The sequence below is a fragment of the Tachypleus tridentatus genome, chromosome 11 (assembly GCF_004210375.1).
Source record: "Tachypleus tridentatus isolate NWPU-2018 chromosome 11, ASM421037v1, whole genome shotgun sequence".
Classification (NCBI taxonomy): domain Eukaryota; kingdom Metazoa; phylum Arthropoda; class Merostomata; order Xiphosura; family Limulidae; genus Tachypleus; species Tachypleus tridentatus.
The window spans coordinates 59,377,109-59,398,578 of record NC_134835.1 but is presented as its reverse complement, the minus strand read 5'-3'; the positions used below and the strand labels follow the sequence as shown (position 1 = coordinate 59,398,578).

The 21,470-nt window shown below is 33.9% G+C and overlaps 1 protein-coding gene across 1 annotated transcript; it reads right to left on the bottom strand.

Annotated features, from left to right (window-relative positions):
* Positions 1-394: 394 nt before the first annotated feature.
* On the bottom strand, positions 395-17,471 carry RpS25 (ribosomal protein S25). Its single transcript, XM_076467404.1, has 4 exons — positions 17,362-17,471; positions 3,242-3,334; positions 2,909-3,092; positions 395-516 (listed from the first exon to the last, which is right to left on the bottom strand). Exons 1-4 carry the CDS (start codon positions 17,362-17,364, stop codon positions 440-442), a joined length of 357 nt encoding a protein of 118 aa, XP_076323519.1. The 5' UTR covers positions 17,365-17,471; the 3' UTR covers positions 395-439.
* Positions 17,472-21,470: the final 3,999 nt, after the last annotated feature.

Here is a 21,470-nt window from a genome sequence, read left to right as displayed (position 1 = left end):
ATAATAATTTAGTTAAAAAGTGGTTGCACTGTAAATATGTAGGAGTAAACACGAAGCCAATGAAGTTCTTTAATTCTCAATTTATGAGTTTGAAAAATAATCAAGAAACTGATGTTAACCCATTTTATTTTCCATGTACATTTAACATTTGAAATTTTCATAAAATAGTTAACTAGAAATCATAAATCAGTTTAACTCTTTCATGTTCCATTCCACTATTACTTTAGTAATGTGTTGCTTTAAAAAAAATATTCTATACAATTTGAATCTAAAATGCTATTATTTGTACACAAAACTCAGTGTTACTGCTACTGCAATTTTTAAAATAAATTTGTATGAATGGTGACCAGATAATACACACCTTAAACCACCCTTAGAAATGAGCAGGAAAACATTAAAGGAAACAAGTATTTATTTCACACAAGAGAAAGTACAATGTTCACTGAGCATCGTCTCCCTTTGTGGTCCTTGTGTAAATAAGTTGACTATGATGCTTTACCACTTGCTTAATGAGGCCTGAAACAGATATGAAAAATACTTATATTCATGGAAGTCACCCTATTTGTACATGTTTACATCACATTTTATTTCTACTTTAGTAAGTTTTATACTTCTGCATGTAGGTCAACCTTGCATACAAATCATTTTCATATGATGCAAATAAAGGGTTTGTAATTATTCATAAATACAAGTAAATGGAGTAGAAAAGTTTGTTCTTGCATTGAACACTTCCTATTGATATCAATAGCAAATTTTATTTCTCTTCTATAGAAGGAAATTTCTACATTAACTAAATTAAATTTGATTTAGGCCTAAACAAAGTTTCTCATATCTAGGAATTATGGCTCTTTTCATAAAGGTATATGAAGCACACTTATAAGTGTGGAATTAAAAAACAAAAAAAAAATCATACTTTAGCCTTTAGAAAGTTCAAAAACATGTCATTCCATGAGGAATGTGATATCTAAAACCCTGGGGATCATAAGCAAAATTACAAAAAATAAACTGTAATAACGATTTTACACTTCATATGTTAAAACAAAGATGAAAACAAAACATGTATTTCACCTAACAGCTATATATTATATATGAACCCCTTTTCATAAATTTCTGATTTTGATCCCTCACCAAATTGTTACAGTTTATATTGCCACATCCAATCATGCTCTGACTGATGACCTAATACTGACAAGGGCCCTGCAGTATACTTTTCATTACAAAGATCTCCATAATTACACCCTTGTGCAAATTAATTAAAACAAATGGTCATTTTACAATATTTTCAACATGGCAGCCAGTGTAGGCTTGCTGGACCTGCTGACTTCCTTTAATAGTCATTTTTTCACACAGACAGCGTCATTAGCTGTGTTTTGCAGTACGGTCAATCTATTTTCGGGATATATGATGAAATTTTGAGGAATATTACATCATTTTAAATTGCATTAGAAGGGCAAGAAGACTAGTCAAAAAACAACTTACTAACTCAATGAAGAAAAAACAGTACCAATGGGGTCTGAAATACAAGAACTAGATGCAAGAACAATGGAAGAAGGTGTTATTCAGTGACAAGACTCATTTCTTTGTACAGGGTCAAAGAAGTCTGCATGTTTGCAGATCTCCAGATGAGAAACTTCAAGAATCTCACATGAATCAGTTCATAAAACATCCCTTGAAGAAGATGTTTTGGGGCTTTTTCAGCTACTATGGCATTGGAGGCTTACATATTGTAGAAGGTATGATGCGAGGACCACAGTACTTTGAAGTTTTGCAGAGAAGAGTCGTTCCAGAATTGAAAAAGATTTCCAGATGGATCTCGTATTTTTCAGCAAAATCTGGCTCCGTGTCACACATCAAAACTTGTGAAGAATTTTATGACTACAGTGCAAATAAAGGTGCTGGACTGGCCTGGAAACTCTCCAGACTTAAATCCTATTGAAACTCTTTGGGCAATTTGTAAAGAAAGACTTCGGGGAAAAGACTGTACTACGAAAGATAAGCTAATTGAGGTGTGGTACTGCAATCAAAAATTAGTAAAAATTGCAGTCAACTCGTGGACTCGATGCCAAAGTAGATTAATGATCTTCTGAAAAATAAAACCGTCATATGTATTGAGTTATTTTTGGATTCTCAGAAATAAGCAAAAAATTGAAAAAATCATAATTTTCCATCTTGTTTCAGTTAATTTGCACAAGGGTGTAGGCTGTCATGTCAAAGTATATCACTCCTTCCTGCTTAATTTTCATAATCCAGCTTGTTTAAAAGGACAATTTGTTAGTGGTTGTTTCTAATCTAATCAAACTGAAATCCACATACTCCACATGGGAACTTACCCTGTATGTTTTCACATGAAGTATCATGCATATCAATTCACTTATTTTATTTTCCAGCAGCTTAATGTATACACTAGTTGAAGGGAAGGTATAATTAGAAGACTTACCTTCACAAACTTGTACCCTGTTGCCACTCCACCCCCATTTTCATCTTGTGTATTATTGCCTGGAGAACATGATCACGTTTTGCTACCAACTGTTGTTTGTAGATTAAACTATTTCAAGGCACTAACTACACTTTACTTACCATAAATGAAATACATACAATTTTTTGCGTGTCTTTTTTTTTAGGCTGGTTCAGATGCCAAAAGTTAATCCATATTTAATTTTCCAATGCCATTCAGTACATAATAGTATTGTATGTTTGTTCTGCTGCATATAACAAATATTTTGCATCAGAAGTGACTGTAAAATACCTTTTTCTAGTGAAATTAATTCATGATAGCATCCTACCTGAATATCAAGTGTAGTATGATAGATATACTTTATAAGATACCAAAATCAATCAATTCAATTACAAGGGTATCCATGTTTGCCTTCTATTATACACTATCTTAAAAACTTGATGTGTTCCCCACCTTTCTGATGAAGTTCTTCCAAGGCTCTACGAGCAAGTGATCCACGGACCTTTAACCTTTCAGACACAACGGAAGGTGTAATCAGCTTGTACATAGGCACCTCTTTCAGGAGTTTTTCATAGGTAGCTTTATCAAACAACACAAGGTTGTTAAGTTTGTCACGCACTTTTCCCTTGGACCACTTCTACAGTGTAAAACAAACAAATACATTAAAAACAAAATGTCAAATGTGAACGCTTCATTTAGTATACTAATGTACTTTCTTTGATTGTCAATTCTAAGATAATGAGTTTGATTACCCTAAATGTAATAAGACTCACTAATATTACAAACCTTTTTCTTAGCTTTCCCACCAGCAGAACCTCCTTCTTTCTTCTTTTTAGCTGTTGCAGCTTTTGGATCCTTTTTAGGTTGTTGTTTTGGAGGCTATAAATACAAAAAATTATATTTAGGAATTGCATGACAAAATAAGATTTTACACAATTAACCCTTTCTCTATGACTCATGGGTCAACCAGTGTCATCATGTTTATTGACTTGCATTCAAAATTTTATTGAATCACTATTTTACAAATGTGTCAAGTTTGGAATAAAACTGGAAACAATTCAACCTATTATGTGTGTGTTAATTTCATAATTTGGAAGTAAGTATAATAGAACACACCTAAATGTAGATTTTAGTGAGTTGCATGGTATGTTGAATGCAGCATTGTTTAAAGTTTGATGAATGAGATGTCAAAATACCAAGTCTACAGTTTCATACAAATTAGGTACTCAAATTACAAATATTTAAAAGTTAAAATATAAAATAAGAGTCCCATATCTTTTTTTTTTTTTTTTATTCTGCTGAGGTATTGAATCAAACTTCTTTCCATTGTTGGAAAAGAGTCCCTTATATACATTTACTTCAATAAATGACATGAATAACCAACTGACAGCTCAGAATGTCCCTTAATAGTTTTATCAGCCATTTTAATCTGCAGAAAGGCTAAAACATTCTTTCAAGCCAAGATTGCAAGGTAGGTTGTGTCTTTAGTATGCTCGAAATTTCATTGTTTTAAACCGAAATACATTTTAGTCACAAAGAATAGACTAGTGTAATTCTTTACAGCATTTTGGTTATTGAACTGTATACATAAAACCTAAAAACAATTTTGTTTGATGTCCACCATGTGTGAAATTTTAAAAGGTTTAGCAACCCATGACCAGCAGCAATCAATTTCAAAACATAGCTAGAAGAGGTAATTGTTGTACTCCTTGATCCATGTTCTATGTTTTAAGAATAAATTTAATTGTTCATTTTCAAGTAGAAAATCTATATACATAAATGTATAATTTAAATTGTCTTTCTACTACAAAATACTAGTCCAATGTAACCTAGCCATGAGAGGAAATAGTTCTATATAACAGGATACATAATATAAATGGATGTGCACCACATCAACAAGTTAGGCACGACTGGAAGGTCAATATAAATAGTGTTATGAAACTTAAGCTCTTAAAATAAACATTTGTATTTTTGTGTTATAAATTGAGTTATTTAACATTATGGCCATTTTCAGAAAGTAATTCAAGTTTTAAAAGACTGGCAGCAAAATTTTAATTATAACTTGCCAGAATGACTAATGGGTAGTTCAAACTGCAGCATCAGTCACCTGAAGTTGGCCTTTCCAATCCTGGTTTCAAGTTATTTGATCTTACGACCATTTTATAATTTCAAATTGAATTAGATGGACTTTGATTTAAAAATGAACCACATTGAAAAAGGGTCTAATGGCCTTTAAGAAACTAAAAACATTTCCAAAGTGGACAGAGTCACCACCACGTTACTGATAAACCTTGGGATAGAACACATTTAAAACAGTGCTGTTGTCAAAAGTTATAATGAAGGTAAGACAGCAAGATGTGGCTTTATTGTGACCTGAGTGTTATGCAGACAATACACTGGTGACATCTATCCCAGATAAAAGAAAACAATGAATTAAAAAACTGTGACCAGTGCATGGTCTTGTGAGAATAACTTCCTCTTTCCGATCCTCACAGAAAGAAGACAGCCAAGGTCCAATATAGGGTTTTATTTGAAAAAGCTTGTTTTCACATTGCTTACTCCAATTTGATTGCCAACTGGCAGAGACAAGCCTTGAATACAGGGCCATAGTCCAGTAGTGATAGCACCAGAGCAGATACGTTTAGCTGCAGTGTTGGAAAGCTTATTCCCATGAATACAAACATGGCCTGGTATCCAGAAAATCTGGATGGAAGTAGATGTGGCATACAGTTCAGCAGTGAACACAGAAGCTGTAGTGGGGATTCTGCATGCAACCACCAAACCACAACAAATCATGGCAGAGCCCACACAATCACCTGATCTCAAACAATCTGTATAAATTGGAATGGAAGTGTGGTTTGAAAAATATTCAGCAAATAGCAGACAGTATTTCCAATCAGAAGTGTCTGCTTTTTCTGATAACTTAAAGATAGGTCACATTTCGGGATTGAAAAAGCAACAGTAGGATGGGCTGACCAGTGAATACAGAAATGTTATTCAAGGACATACCCAATTCATCCAACTGCACCTGAATACAAAGACCAAAAGGAGCAATAGCAGATTGTCTGTTCTGAAAAAGTGTGGCCCACCAAGGAAGGAAAACATAACCCCAGGTGGGATGCTTTGGTAAGGAATTAAGTTTCTAAGCATAAAGACAGTTCCAAACAGCAGAGGTGCAAAGAAGTTTCATGAAACTTTCTGTAAACTCTGAACTGGGAAAGTGTAGAAAGCTACAGTGTTGAGCCAAAGTCCTTGATGATCAATGGGGTCCAGCATCTTTAAGGCTGAGGTCCTGGCAGACCTCCATAGTCAAGTTTCAATTGAATAAGAGCATGATATATCTTGAGCACAGAACATCAATATGCTCCCCAAGTAGAGGAAGAAAGGACACAGATGATGTTCAGTGCTCTTGTACATTTGACTTTTATCTGCTTGATGTGTGGTATAAAGTTTGGCTTACAGTCAAAGATAAGCCTCAAGAACTTTGTCTCAGGGATCACAGCCACCACAACTTCAACACAGAGTTCAGGATCTGGGTGAATAACCTGTTGGTGGCAAAAGTGCATGTAAACAGATTTAGAGAGTAGTTAAAGCCATTTGCTGTGATACACCTTAGTAAACAACTGAGGGCAGTCTGTAGCTGCTACTCACTAAACCACATGTTCAGCAACTGACATGAGATGTGAAAATCATCAACATAGATTGATTGATTTAGTGTTTTATGGCACAAAGCAGCAAGGCTATCTGCGCCAGACATTCGGTAAAAATGTAAAAAAAATAAAACCAATGTTGACACCTAGTCTACAATGTTAAGATAGAAGGCAGAGTATGAGATGTTCTAAGGTATTTACTCTAGCAAAAAGGTAATGATCATAACCCGCCAGGAAGATTATCAGGTAAGTTCAAGAACCACCGTCAATCACCTGAAGTTGGCCTTTCCAGTCCTGGTTCCGGGTTATGTGTCATAGCAGCTATTATCAAAATGTAAAAGAATAAAAGTTTTAAAAGACACTCCACAAAATCGTAATAATGAATAGCCAAATGTCCAGTAAAAGATAAAGTCAAGTAAATGGAGAAAAATTTGTAAAAGTAAATGAAGGTAAAACAAAACAGCAGTTAAAACAGAAAATGGTTAAAATAGATGGTGACATCCAGTCTTCAAAGTTGTAAAATATTTACTCTAGCAAAATGTAATGATCATAACCCACCAGGAAGACTAACAGGTAAGTTCGAGAACCACCGTCAATCACCTGAAGTTGGCCTTTCCAGTCCTGGTTCCGGGTTGTGTCATAGCAGCTATTATCAAAATGTAAAAGAATAAAAGTTTTAAAAGACACTCCACAAAATCGTAATAATGAATAGCCAAATGTCCAGTAAAAGATAAAGTCAAGTAAATGGAGTAAAATTTGTAAAAGTAATTGAAGATAAAAGCAAAACGGCAATTAAAACAGAAAATGGCGTAAAAACCAATGTTGACTTCCAGTCAACAAAGTTGTAAAGAACTACCTGTAGCAGAATGGTAATGATCGTAACCCGCCAGGAAGACTAACAGGTAAGTATAAACACCACCGTCAGTCACCTGAAGTTGGTCTTTCCAGTCCTGGTTCCGGGTTTTGAGTCAATATGGCCAGTACTAAAAAGTTAAGTAGTAAAAGTGTGAAATGATATGCAGCAAAAGTATAATAACAACTCGCCAGGATGACTAACAAGTAGTTCAAACAGGAGCGTTAGTCACCTGAAGTTGGCCTTTCCAGTCCTGGTGTCGAGTTATTTAATGTTCTGGCCATTGTCCAATGTCAAATGGAAGGAGAGATTAAAACTGTAAAAAAGGAACCACATTTAAAAAGGTGTAATGAATAAATATGCAACACTTAAATGAGATTAAAAAGGTTAATGGCCATTAAAAAATGACTGACCCTGGGAAAAAATGTTTAAAATATTGCCGTCGTTGAGAATTGTAACGATGGCAAGAAAGTAAAACGTGGCTGATAGTGATTTGAGTGTTACACAAACTACACATTGGTGCATCAGTTCCAGATAAAAGAAAATGATGAGTTAAAAAACTGTGACCAATGCATAACCTAGTGAGAACAACTTCCTCCTTCCGAACTTTACAGAAGCTAGATGGCCAAAGTCCAATTTTGGGTTTGATTTCAAAAAGTTTGTTGTCACGTTGCTCATTCCAAGTGGACTGCCAGCTGGCACGGAGCCGAGCCTTGAAGACAACACCATAGTCCATGTACAGAATAGGCATAGGAGTGATGGTGCTGAAGCAGACATATTTAGCTGCCATGTCTGCAAGCTCTTTCCCACGAATACCAACATGGCCTGGTATCCAGAAAAACTGGATTGAAGTAGCTGCTAATGAGAAATGGGCCAGTCGGTTTCGAATATCAGCGAGAATAGGATGTGAGCTAACGTGTAGCGATTCCAAGGTAAGTATAGAACTAAGGAAATCAGTATAAATAGTGCAGTTGGAATACTCCTCAGCTGCAATATGATCCAGGGCAAGAGATATGGCATACAGTTCAGCAGTGAACACAGAAGCTGTAGAAGGGATTCTGCGCGCAACTACTGACCCATAGCAAACCATAGCAGAGCCCACTGAATTACCTGATTTGGAACCATCTGTATAAATGGGAACTGAATGATTGTTTGAAAGATATTCATTGAATAAAAGACAGTACTTCCAATCTGGAGTATCTGCCTTTTTTAGGTGACTGAAAGAAAGGTCACATTTGGGGGCTGTAATAAGCCATGGTGGGATGGGCCGATCTGTGGAATCTGCAATGTTATCCAAGGACAGACCCAATTCTTCCAATTGCTCCTGGATGCGAAGGCCAAAAGGAGCAATGACAGACCATCTGTTCTGAAAAAGTAATGCCCACCGAGGAAGGAAAACACATTTCCAGGTGGGATGCTTTGGTAAGGAATGAAGTTTCGAAGTATATTGTAAAGATAGTTGCAAACGGTGAAGATGTAGAGAAGGTTCATGAGATTCAATGTATATACTTTGAACTGGAGAGGTACGGAAAGCCCCAGTGCAGAGTCGAAGTCCTTGGTGATGAACGGGGTCCAGCATCTTTAAGGCCGAGGGTCTGGAAGAGCCATAGACCATTGATCCATAATCGAGTTTCGATCTAATAAGAGCACGATATACCTTTAACATTGAATATCAATCTTCCCCCCAACTGGTAGAAGAGAGAACACGGAGGATGTTCAGTGCTCTTGTGCATTTGACCCGAAGCTGCTTTAAGTGTGGTATAAAGGTCAGTTTAAGATCAAAGATAAGCCCCAAGAACTTGGTCTCTGGGACCACTGGCAGCAAAACTTCACCGATATGAAGTTCAGGATCAGGGTGAATACCCCGTCGATGGTAAAAGTGCATGCATACAGTTTGGGAGAGAGAGAAGTTAAAGCTGTTCGCCAGAGTCCACTTCCGTACACAATTGAGGGCGGTTTGTAGTTGCCGCTCAATATATCTCATGTTTGACGACTGACATGAGATGTGAAAGTCGTCGACATACAGCCCATTTGCAACAGTGAGAGGGAGTTGTTCAGTGATGGCATTTATCTTTATACTGAAAAATGTCAAACCCACACAAACTTGGAATTTCCTGTCCATTAAAAAATTAATAAAAATGAGCAAATGGACACATAACCCATATATATGTAGGTCTCATAAAATGCCATACCTCCATGTTGTATCACAAGCCTTCTCAATGTCAAAGAATACTGATACAAGATGTCATCTGAAAAAGATTTCTCTGATTGACGTTTCAAGTCGAACAAGGTAGTCCACGATGGAATGCTGCCTTTGGAACCCACACTGGGTGGATGAGGAGGTTATTTGATTTGAGAAACCAAACTAGATAAACATTAACCATCCTCTTAGATACCTTACAGAGAGCTTGTCAAAGCAATTGGATGGTAATTTGAAGGAATCTTGGGATCCTTCCCAGGCTTAGAGAAAGGTAGGACAATGGCCTGGCACCAGAAATCAGATAAAAGCATTCTCTGGCAGATCCAGTTAAAAACAATCAGAACAACAGCAAGAGAAGCAGGAGATTGATTGCACACCATTTCATTGTTTACATTATTAGGTCCAACCAATACACTGCCAGACTGATGAAGAGCCAGATTGAGATCCAAAAGTGTAAAGGGACAATTATAGTCACAGAGACAATCAGCTCAAAAGAAAAGAAGTGATCTCTCTGCCCGAGTCTTGATGGTTAAGAAAGTGGAGGAAGAAGCAGAAGTGCTGGATACCTGGCAAAAGCTTTCACCTAGGGTATCAGCAATGCTCCAGGTATCAGCTATTTCCTGGCCAGAGAGCAAAATCGAGAAGAGGACAGAATTGTATTGCCCACTGACCTTTTGAATCTTGTCCAATGACTTTTTGGAACTGGTGGTAGAAAATATGCTGGTGGTCAACTTAATCCAAGATTCCTTCTGGCTTTGGCATATTACCCACCTAGCATGTGCATGGGCCTGCTACACAGCGATGTGGTGCAAGTGTGTGGAATACCTAAGAAAAGTATCCCAGGTCCATTTTTAAGCCTTTTGTGCCATGTGGCAGGCAGAATTCTACCATATATGAGGATATCGTGGAAAATGTATCAAGGTTTTAGGGATACACTGAGCAGCTGCTTGTATAATATAGTTAGTTACTGCTGCCACACAGTTGTCTATTGATGGCTTACAGACGATGTCAGGATAAAGTTCTACAAGAGCAGTGAAAGAGGGCCAATTTGCTTGATTCAGCTTCCCCTGGGTCATGTGGATCAGGCTGCATCCAACATGGCCAGTCTGTTTCAAAATTATAGAAAAATGGTCACTGCCTCTTGGATTATTGTCAACCCTCCAAGAAAAGTGGGAGAATAGTGAAGGGAGCAAACAGTTTTTTTTTTTTTTTGGAATTTCACACAAAGCTACTTGAGGGCTATCTGTGCTAGCCGTCCCTAATTTAGCAGTGTAAGACTAGAGGGAAGGCAGCTAGTCATCACCACCCACTGCCAACTCTTGGGCTACTCTTTTACCAATGAATAGTGGGATTGACTGTCACATTATAATGCCCCCATGGCTGGAAGGGCGAGCATGTTTGGCGCAACGCGGGCGAGAACCCGCGACCCTCGGATTATGAGTTGCACGCCTTACACGCTAGGCCATGCCAGGCCTCAGCAAACAGAGATCAATAGCAGTAAAGAACTGACTGATAAGTAGAAGTATTAGTATTGAAAAGAGAAAGGTTATGATCAGAGAGCATATGCTGTACAGTGCAACATTTATCAATATCAGCACTTCCCCAGAGGGGATGATGTCCATTAAAGTCCCCCAGTATTAAAAAGAGAGATGGAAACTATTTAATGAGAGCATCAAAGTCTAATCACAGATCTCTCCAGGTGATAGATAGAGAACAAACAGTGATGGTATGACCCAAGGAAGCACAGATGGCTACGACCTCCAAGGGTGTGTCAAGTGGCAAAGACAGGGTGGGCACATACTGATCAACTAACAGTGCCACTCCTCCATGCACTTACCCATTACACAGTATGTCCTTTCTGTACAAAGAATACTACCAAAAAGTGACTGTATCAGCAGGTTTCAGATGTTTCCTATGAGGAAAGACGTAGGATTCTAACGACTGAGGACGTGAATGATTGTTTTGCATCTTAGGATGACAAGAATGTAAGTAGGATGGGTGAAAGTTATTGCAATTGTCACAACAAGGGTCTCTTTCACACTCACAAGTATCGTGGTCCTTGCCATTTCAACAAGCAAACATCAAGGAACCACAACATGATGTCTTCAACTGACCAAACCGCTAACACTGGAAACATCAGAGAGTGTTTGGAATGTATGGCTATATGCCTTACTAGTGGCAGGTGGACATGGTGATGTAAATGTCAGAATGAGGACAATGGTCAGCATCGCAATTCTATCTTTGCAAGTGGACATACACCAGACTGCAGAAACACCTTGGATGGAGAAACTAGCAATAATCTCCACTCGGGAACATTCTTCAAATCCCTCTCAAAAATAACTCCTTGTTATGAATTCTAAGCAGCATGAGGTGTAACCTCAATAGGTATATCCCCAATTACCTCTGAATGTAAGAGGAGTTCATTGTGTTAAGATATGGATGTTTCCACCAATGTCACCAGATTGAATCTTCTTTACTGACTTTGGAGAGCCACCAAATCCCTCTAGTTCCTTCTGAATGAATAAGGGAGACATCTGCCCTAAAGGTTTGTCTAAAAGAGAATACAGAATAAGAAAATGAGGTACAACAGGTGTTACAGATGTTGAAGATTGCTGCTCAGAATCAAGATGTAGTTGTTTACCTATGGACTGTTTTTTCACTATTTTTAAGTTTTATTTTGGAGGAACCACAAAAATGAAATATTTCAGTGCCCACCAATCCCACCCACCATTGAGCCAAAAGTAAATGACAAACAAAAGCACTGCAGCAATGCTAGGGTTTTGTGAGCACTATACAAAAAATAAGGATGTGGAAATCAGAATCACATTATTTTAAGGTTATCCTGCTACTTTAAAATGCTGTGTAGTGCTAAAAAACTTGTACAAAATCTCAGTTTATCCTTACTTCTGATAGGAATTCATATTAATGTGCATAATTTGTAATTTTTTGTTAAAATTAATAAGGTATATTTTCTATGTCTAATGATTTTACTGGTTTCCTTCGATCATTTCATTTGATATAAATTACCTAACTATATACATGTTACAATTTATCTGAATTTTTGTTATTTAGACAATTATAAAGATATGCATTGGGATGTATGTGCTCTATCTGTAACAGATATTTTCAGATATCTGATAAAACATGGAATTTCAAGCACACTAAAGTTTTACCTTGGTTTAGCAAGAAAGAAATGAATTTGCTGACTAACAACTTTAAACAAGGCTGAGAAAATTACTAAGGGGACATTCTCAACTTTCAGTTGGTTATTCACACTCCACTGACAAAAGTAGACATACAAGCATTTTCCAAAATGGAAAAAGGTATGCAGACCCACATTTGATTTCACAAGTAATATCTCAGCAAATAGAAAAGGTAGGAATTTAAGTTTGGAATGCAGCTTGTCAGTATTGATAACAAATTTTTAATTGATAAGAAACTGCAGATTTTATATACATAAATAATAAATATATAATTTCAACCAGTGCTGCATTCAACATGCAGTGTCAGACAAATTTATATTTAGGACTTTTTACTGGCATTTACTTTTTCAATTAAGAAATTAACCAATGGATAAAACTAAAATTTTAACAATAATTTACAGTTTGACATCAAACACATTTATAAAAAATTTTGATTGATTCAACAAATGCAGACATGGCCTTTGACCAAGAGTAATATAGTTAAAGAAAATCATTACAAGTTTAAACAAACTACAATGATGGAAGATTTTGACTATTACAGAAGAAATGGGAAACAAAATCAAAAAGTGTGTTTGAAAAAATAAAGATTTCTTCAAATGCATTAGAGTAAGGAAAAATGGGATGGGAGTAATGCCTTCAGAGGATGATAATCCGTTATGACAAGAAAACCCACTTGTAGAGAAAATTAAATATTTAAAACCAGTTGGTATGATGACCGAAGGTTGAAACGTTGTTAGGTCCTCTCTTAGTGCTTTCTCTACCTATTCCAGCAGTTTTTAAATATATAATAGCCTTTAGGGGATGATATAGGAAGGCTACTTAACGTATGTAGATACCTCATTAAGTTTTGATTTTTTTGGCAAGCTTTTACCAATGAAAATCTAAGCAGTAATCCTTACCTCGAGCTTTGTAAAAAAACAACAAAATAGGAAGTATACGAATAAGGATTTTGGATCATATACTCAAGGGTTTGAAAAGATGTTACGAATTTGGTATGTGAACCACTTGCTATTAATTTCTTCTAAGTCAGAATCTGGACATGCCAGAAATTGGGAAGTTAGCCATTGTAGGGCCACATTTAAAGAACTGTCTTCACTCTTGGCTTCTTAACCCAGAACACTGATCTTTAGAAAGAATTTAGAAGAGAGCTACCAGGCCAATGTCTGAAAAAGGATAAGGTAAGATCTTTTTCTTTTGATTTTTTTTTTTTGGGGGGGGGATGGTGGTTGAATTGAGATACTCTGTTAACAGAATTGATGTTTTATATCCATGTTTTTCATATCTTATGTAGAGAAGGACAAAGCTAGGTGAGACAAATTTTGACAAAATAGTCACCTTCAAGTAAGAAAGCTTATTTTTCAAGATTGTCCCTTGAAATGTGGATGCAGTTAATTTAAGGGAAAGCTTGATGAATATTTGAATTATTATGGCTGATTGAATTTTAGTGTTTAAAGTAGTGGATAGGATGGCTTAACTGAATTAAAAGGTCCACTTCGCTGTCCCAAAATTATAGGATGGCTTTTTTTAAAAATTGTCTTTTGTCTATATATATATATATAGCAAGTATTAAACCCACTATATTCATGCAGAGATACTTATTTTTAATTATCAAAACAAACCTTAAAACTACAACAAAACAATGATTTTTAATCTCTATTCTCTAGTCTTATACACTGAAGAACAAATATGAAGCTACTAAGGGGAGTGCAAGATTGATAGATAATGTACTACCACTACTACGTGGGTTGTAAAACCCAGGGCATATCTTATATCCCATATTATAGACCATGCCTTGTGATTAAAAATACTGTTGTAGTTCTTAAAGCTTGTTATAATTAACGTTTTTCCATCACAGATTTGGTCTTAATCTTTTTAATGTAGTTCTTTCTTTTGATATTAATATTTAAATGTTTTTACACATACATTGAAGTGGTTCGTGCATATATGGTAACAAATTGCAAAAATACAAACGAGTTCCTGATACATTTTTTATTCCTTAAAATGAATTTTGAACTAAATGTTAAAAGGTCGTAGAAATTTAAACAACTTACCACAAGTTTACTTCTCTAGTTAATTCTCTTAACTACCTTTATTAATTGGTCATTAATGATACCGTTTGTTATATTATTATGAGCAGTATATTAAAATTCAATAGAAGTGGGTCCTGTACAGTGTGGTTCCTAAATTTAACAGGTTGCAATCAATGTCATGCGAGATTTTTTTAAATTATTGATTAGTTATGGTCTTGTGGCTTAATGTTTTCATGGTATTAAAAATACCATGAACACCAAGTACATACCTTACTTAATCAGCACAAAACAATATACTTTTAGCAAGGAGTAATACTTTAACTACATTATAACAAATCATGATTCAAAAGTCATTGCATTTGTTGACTTACTTTCAAAATTTTATTACATTATCATTTTATGAATTTATGTCAATAAGCTTGGTGACAAATTGCAGGTAATTTAAATTTTAATATTACATTAGTTAATTCCTTAATATAAAGGTAAGTATTGAAACAACACACCTAAACATTTTTGTGTCAAGGTATGTTGAATTCAGCACTGTCTAAAGTTGTGTTATGCTATTAAAGTACCAAGACTATTGTCTTCATATGAATTAAACTCAAAATACAATCATTAACAAGATAGAATACAAAATGAGAACCTCAAATCTTTTCTATTTAAGATACTGCTTGTATACTGAATGAAACATGATGACTATTCATCTCAGTTTTAGAAAATGTCCCTTATATAAACTTACTCCAATATATGTAAATAACAAATTGAAAGGTTAGAACTCCCTCCCCTACTTTTTCTCACCCATTTTAATTTGTTAAAAGACCACAGATTCTTTTGATTGATGATTTTAAGGAGGTAGTTTGTGTTTTTAGTCTGCTCCAAGTTTTATACTTTTTTAGACCTAAATACAACTTAAGTTTGACAAATTAGTTTAATTCTATAGTATCAATACAGTAACTTATGATCTGTTGATTATTCAACTACACAAAATTAAAAAGTATATTGCCTCATATCCTGCACGTATGAAATTTTAAAATATGTCCAGCAGCAACCAAGTTCAAGGGCCCTACATAGAAGAAAACGTTTGCTTTACATCTTGAATGTTCTATATTTTAAGAAAAAGTCAGTTTTATGTTATTGGATATGGTAAGACGAGTGGCCCACACATCACAAAAAGGTAAGTATAATAAAATAATTATATACTGGTATGAGAAAGCTTCTCAGGCTTTATATTTCTGTGCTATAAATGGTAGTTATAGCATGAATAAAGCATAATTTATATACTTTTTAATGATGGTTATGAGGTCAATCAAATTGACAGATCCCACATAGTTAGGCCAAAGCAAATGACAAAAGTTTTACCAAAAACAAATGTTTTAAATTTATTCAGGAGGTTTCACAGATTACACAAATAATCGAGATTTTTGGATTTTTTTTAAATAACATGAAATCACTTTGCACTCAGGACTAGTAAATAAACACACTGAATTGTATAGAACAGTTTCTAAAATGGATGAATGATTCATACAGGAATTTTGTTACATTCATTCTAGTTGTAGTTGGATGCATAATGAAGTTATAAAATATTTGCATTTTAATTCAGTACTTTTTTTTTTTTTTAACTGGAATGAGTGAACTGTTGGGGAAATTTATAAAGAGTGAATAATATAAGAAAATATGCACATGTCCATTAAATTATTTCTATATTAATAATGCAGCTTAATGTAATTCTTTTCATAAAGTATCCCAAAAACTACTGTGAATGTACATGGCATTAGATACAAAGTGATACTGCTTGAATGTTAACTTAAATCAGAATTACTCATTTAGATGTTATGGTTGAAAGCACATTAAAAACACTACTTTCTAAAAACAACTATCTTCAAGTACTAAGTCACATGAACTTTTCCCTGGTTTAGTATCATCACTGAAATAACTTGTGTTACAGTCACAAGATGTACAATGTTGTAAAATTATAATTACTGGAAATACTATACTAACCTTTGTTGACTTACAATACATAGACACAACTACCAGATTAGATAAGGAGTTAAGTTTGACTCATACAATCATGAAAGTTAAATTAACCACTGTTTAAATGAAACATGAAAAATTAATTAACATTAATACATGAACCCATAATAGTAATTTGGGTTTGTCACTGAGCATGTGAATATCGCACTTGTTCAGTGTTCATGAAATATTTTTTGCAAGTTGTCTTTATGTTACTGACACAAGAGTCCACAAGCACAATAAAAAAAGTATTTTATTAGCTAACCACATTTTAAAAGCTACGTCCAATTTTAAATCAATTGTGCATTCAAGGTTACTGTAGACAAACTGATCATGTTGCAGAAAAACAAACTGTTAAGATTAGAATAACACATGTAACAATTTGAATTTTTATTTCATTATGTACTAGATAATTTGAGCTTGGAATTTTAATCTCCTGATTCGTATCTGGAATACAAGTGTGTTAATGGTTTTGTTATGCAACTAGTAAAATTTGTTGTCTTTATAACCGTAATCTTAACTTAGTTACTGTGGACAGACATGAACACGAGCGCCATTTTGTACGATTGGTTCTCAAGTTTATAAATGTAAAAATTAAAGTTTTAATTGCACAGCGATAACCTCATAAATAATTTAAAACGAGAAAAAATACTTATTTACACAAATACCAAAATAAATAAACTATAACAACGTAGAAGTAATAAGAATTTTTTTATAACACACTTTAGGCCTAACAATACAATGCCAAATGTTCAACCTATCTAAAATCTAAGCCTAATTTTTTTTTTTGCATCACATAGTTTCTTCTTTTCAGTTTTACTTTCACTATGTACTAAGGATTTCAAATTTTTGAAAAATATACTTGCCAAAGTACTCTATATTTGTGAAATGATAAGTTAATATCTTAAGGAGTAAGATGAAAGTAAAATATTTAATTCTCGTTTCCCGACTACAACTCACCATTTTCTTCCACCTCGAACACGTCGAAAAGAAGTTTTACACCGCGTGTCTCCCTTCTTGAACAGCGAAATCCTGCAGTCATGTAACAACACTATTTGGGGACCAATTCGATAATATATATATATATATATATATATGAGTATATTTTCTTCTGTAGTTAATAAAAAAATAAAAGAACGCCGAAACAGTAAATATGAAAAAAGCAATAACATTTCACAGCTTATTAAATACAAAAAGTAACAAACAGTATTACAATTTCTAATATTAAATTAGAAGTTTTAAGTTTTTGATAGAATTCGGGATAATGACAAATAGTAACTTTTGAATTATTTTTAAATATGCAGTAATATCTTAAAAACAATTTAGGTAAGTAATAAAATTCTCATTTTATATTTTACAGATAAATTACAGCTTCAAAATCGTTCTCGAAATTACATTTGCAACAGTATGAGGTTTATGAAATTCAAATCTTGTATGCTACTAGTTTTGTTTCGTAAGCAAATGATCCATTTAGTTATAAGAAATATTACATACCACAAATATACAGAAATATATACAAATATATCTCCACAACTCTTGGAATTGATATCAATCAAATCTACTGGAATAAGAACACTTAGTTACATTTTTCTATTATTGCATGCTAATGATTTTAAATGACAAGTTGACACATCCACATTATTGCAATTTGTAGTTGACAAGTAAATCAGTACCTAATAAAACATAGTCAACCATATTATTCAATCTCTCCTTAACACAAAACAATAACAGTATAAATTTTCGTTTTCTAAGTATTTATTTAAAATATATAGTGTTTTATCCAATGCGATTATATTAAGACTTAATCTCTCTTTAATTCTACAAAAGGAAAAAAAAAAACTCCTTGATGCCAATGGCTATAACGGAACTTTTCCTTAACTCCAGCTATTACTGAACACTGTTCTTGAGGTTCAGCTGTAATTTTGCTGACCTACAATATTAAATTGTGAAGTCCGATTTTCTGCGATGTAGTGAGAGAAGATAACACTTTTTAAAGCTCTGAGCTAGAAACCAACAACAACAATGAATAAGCATCAAAATATTCGTTTCTCTTGAAGATGTGTTTTCTTTTGTCTTTATCCCATCCAATTTTTGTACAATTTTCTTAATCTAAACATACACAAAGTTTTTTAGATGTTTATAAGCAAAATGGACCAGTAATGTTACGTAATAATAATATTTTGTGTAGAATCATATAATTAGCCAAGCCTTTACCTTTTCCCCAGTTGTTTTTCTTTTTGTCATCAAACGCAAACTACAGAACCGGACTATCTCTGCCGTTCTCACTACAGTTAACGAAACCTGATCTTTAATTATGTGAACCTTCAGACATACTGCTGAGCATTTTGTAAACAACAAGCGAAGTTACTTATTTTGTGGACATAAAGCACCTAATACTTCGATTTCAATACTTTATTATGTTTTGTGATTCCTTCAACTTGTTGAATATCTTTCTTTTCTTCTTCGCACTTTACATCACCTCTACTTCAACAAACTAGTTTTTGCGCTTAAGTTCATTTATAGATAAAATATTTATAATCACTGTTTTGGGTATGTTAGACGCGTGAACGGCCAGACCCGACCTTCCCTACATCAAATGATTAATTAGCATTTTAATTATAATTAAACGAATTGATATTGCATCACATTGCGTGCGTTTTTTGCAAATGAAGATATCACGAAAACAATTAGTATATAAAACAAGCAGTATATAAAATAGGTTTATTTTATATACTATATACTTGTTAATACTGTCAATGATACTTGAGGCATATCTTACTTAAACATGCAGAGTAGAAAAGTAGGTCTTCTAATAACAGGAAATTCGAAAGTTCATGTTTTAAATCGCATTTTCTTTTGAGTTGCAATTATTAGATCGTGAAAAGAATGAGACGGGACACCAATCCATGAGCAACAAATATTTAATAGTGCATTCAAAAAACAATAGAATAAACTAAAGATGTATCACAAGTAAAAGTGATTATGAAAATTTTAATAAAAGAACTTGCTTTTCCATGTTCATACCCCTTCAAGTGAAACCCAACATTTAAGTAAAATAATAATAATCGAAAGTCAGTCTAAACATGAATGTTACTCAAATATTTTTTAATGTTATGCTCGAGGTTTCTTGACGAATTACACACTATTTTGAATACGTCTTTGAACATTTGCACGCTGTAAATATTCTCTTTTTTTATCCACTTTTTAAACTTTTTTATCTTTTTATCAGCCAAAAGAGAATACTAATAGACATCATGTCAGTACAATTACCTGGTATGGTTGAAGAATGATATTGGTGATATGCTAACACTTTAATCTAGTTTCAACTTACAGTTATCATTTCAGCAAACTTTCAGTTTGAGAAGACAATGGAAAAAAGTAACCACTGGACTTACGACGGTCTTGTAACAATGCTACTTCAGCAAATGTAACAATATTATAAACCTAAGTCATGAGAGAAATTAAATCATACATTACTTTTTTCAGTCCTGTCAGGTGCTGCCACATGGTATGATAGCCATTCTAATAGGGCATAGACAGAGGATACTTTTTACTGTATAGTAAAGGGATGGTTAGTGATATTATGAAGTCAAATAGATACATGAATACATCTTCATTTGACAAATAAACTAGGAAACACAAGAAATGGGATATCCCACAACTGTTTGAGCACGTCATCGAGAAGTGCAGTGTTATAAGGAGAAGAGTGGGTACAGCGTTATCGACACTCCCATCACAACAATTACAAATGTCTATCGTTAACAGAACTCAAGGACGACGAAGGGGCTGATCAAAATGCGTTATATTAAGTTTTCAGCAGGACTGAGTTAATTAAATATGGGGAGATTGTAGCACTTGTGTCAGATTCAACAATTAAATTATACAGAAGCCTAAAACATTACATAAGTGACAATAGATCATTAGAAAACACATAATAAAGATGTTCTATCTGACGTTATATTTAAACACGAGGTCATAGATGAACAAATGGTCAGTGTACAATGGATCATAAGAGAAAACCAGTATACCCTTGAATAAACGTATCATGATAATTAGAAATCAATTGTAATTTCCAGGCTACCTGAACTCTATTTCAAGTATAGATTATAATATCATTTTATTTTTTTTACATGCATTCTCTAAATACATATATGTGATGGAACTTTATCATTTATGAGATGACTGTGTTTGAACCAATTCTTTTTTAGAGTTTTACAGTTATTTTCTAGTTTCAAGTCAACCTGCATGCTTTTCTTTGGTTGTTATTTGTTACAGCCATGCACTTTTAATTTTGTATGTAATTTTATTTAAAATTCAAAGTAATTATGAACATGATATAGTGAAACTTAAGCAATTCATTTATCCAACTTATTTATCTCTGACGTTTTATACATTGTAATCTCGTGTGTCTGATTTTCCGTTTCTACATTTTATAAGTAGCTGAATGCCCATGTTTCTTGTTGAGCCTGGACTGTAATTTGTTTTTAATGATATATAATTTTATATTCTATATTCATTTGGTTTTACTATGTAATAACTCATTGTAGAGTATAAAACTAATTCTGCTGTACACTATTCTAAACACAAATGATTGTTTCCTTAAGTTACTTATTAAAGCTTCATTGATTTCCGTATGTATAAAACTATTTTGGTGAGTTCATGGTGTATTTTTTGGTTATTTACGGTGATCTCTGTTTCGTATATTCTCATTTCACTTTTGTGTTTATGTGCTCCTTTGTATTTATATTATACTGAAAATGATTTTATAATATTTTTATTGTTATAATACTGTATTACTGATGTTGTGGTTTGGCTGAGTGAAATTTCTGATACATTATTATTATATTTGATTAGCGTATCCCAGACGTTCTTGGTTCAGGGCGTCTTTGTGTCTTGACGATTTCTCACGGCGCCTTTAGGCAAAAAGAAAAAGGTAACAGATCCGTTTATTAAGTAGTTAGGTCCGAACAACTTAATACTTAATAAGTATTTATGTCCAAACAACTTAATAGTCATTTGAAAAAATAATACAAGTAAATTGAAAGTAAAAACAATATTTTTATTTCATT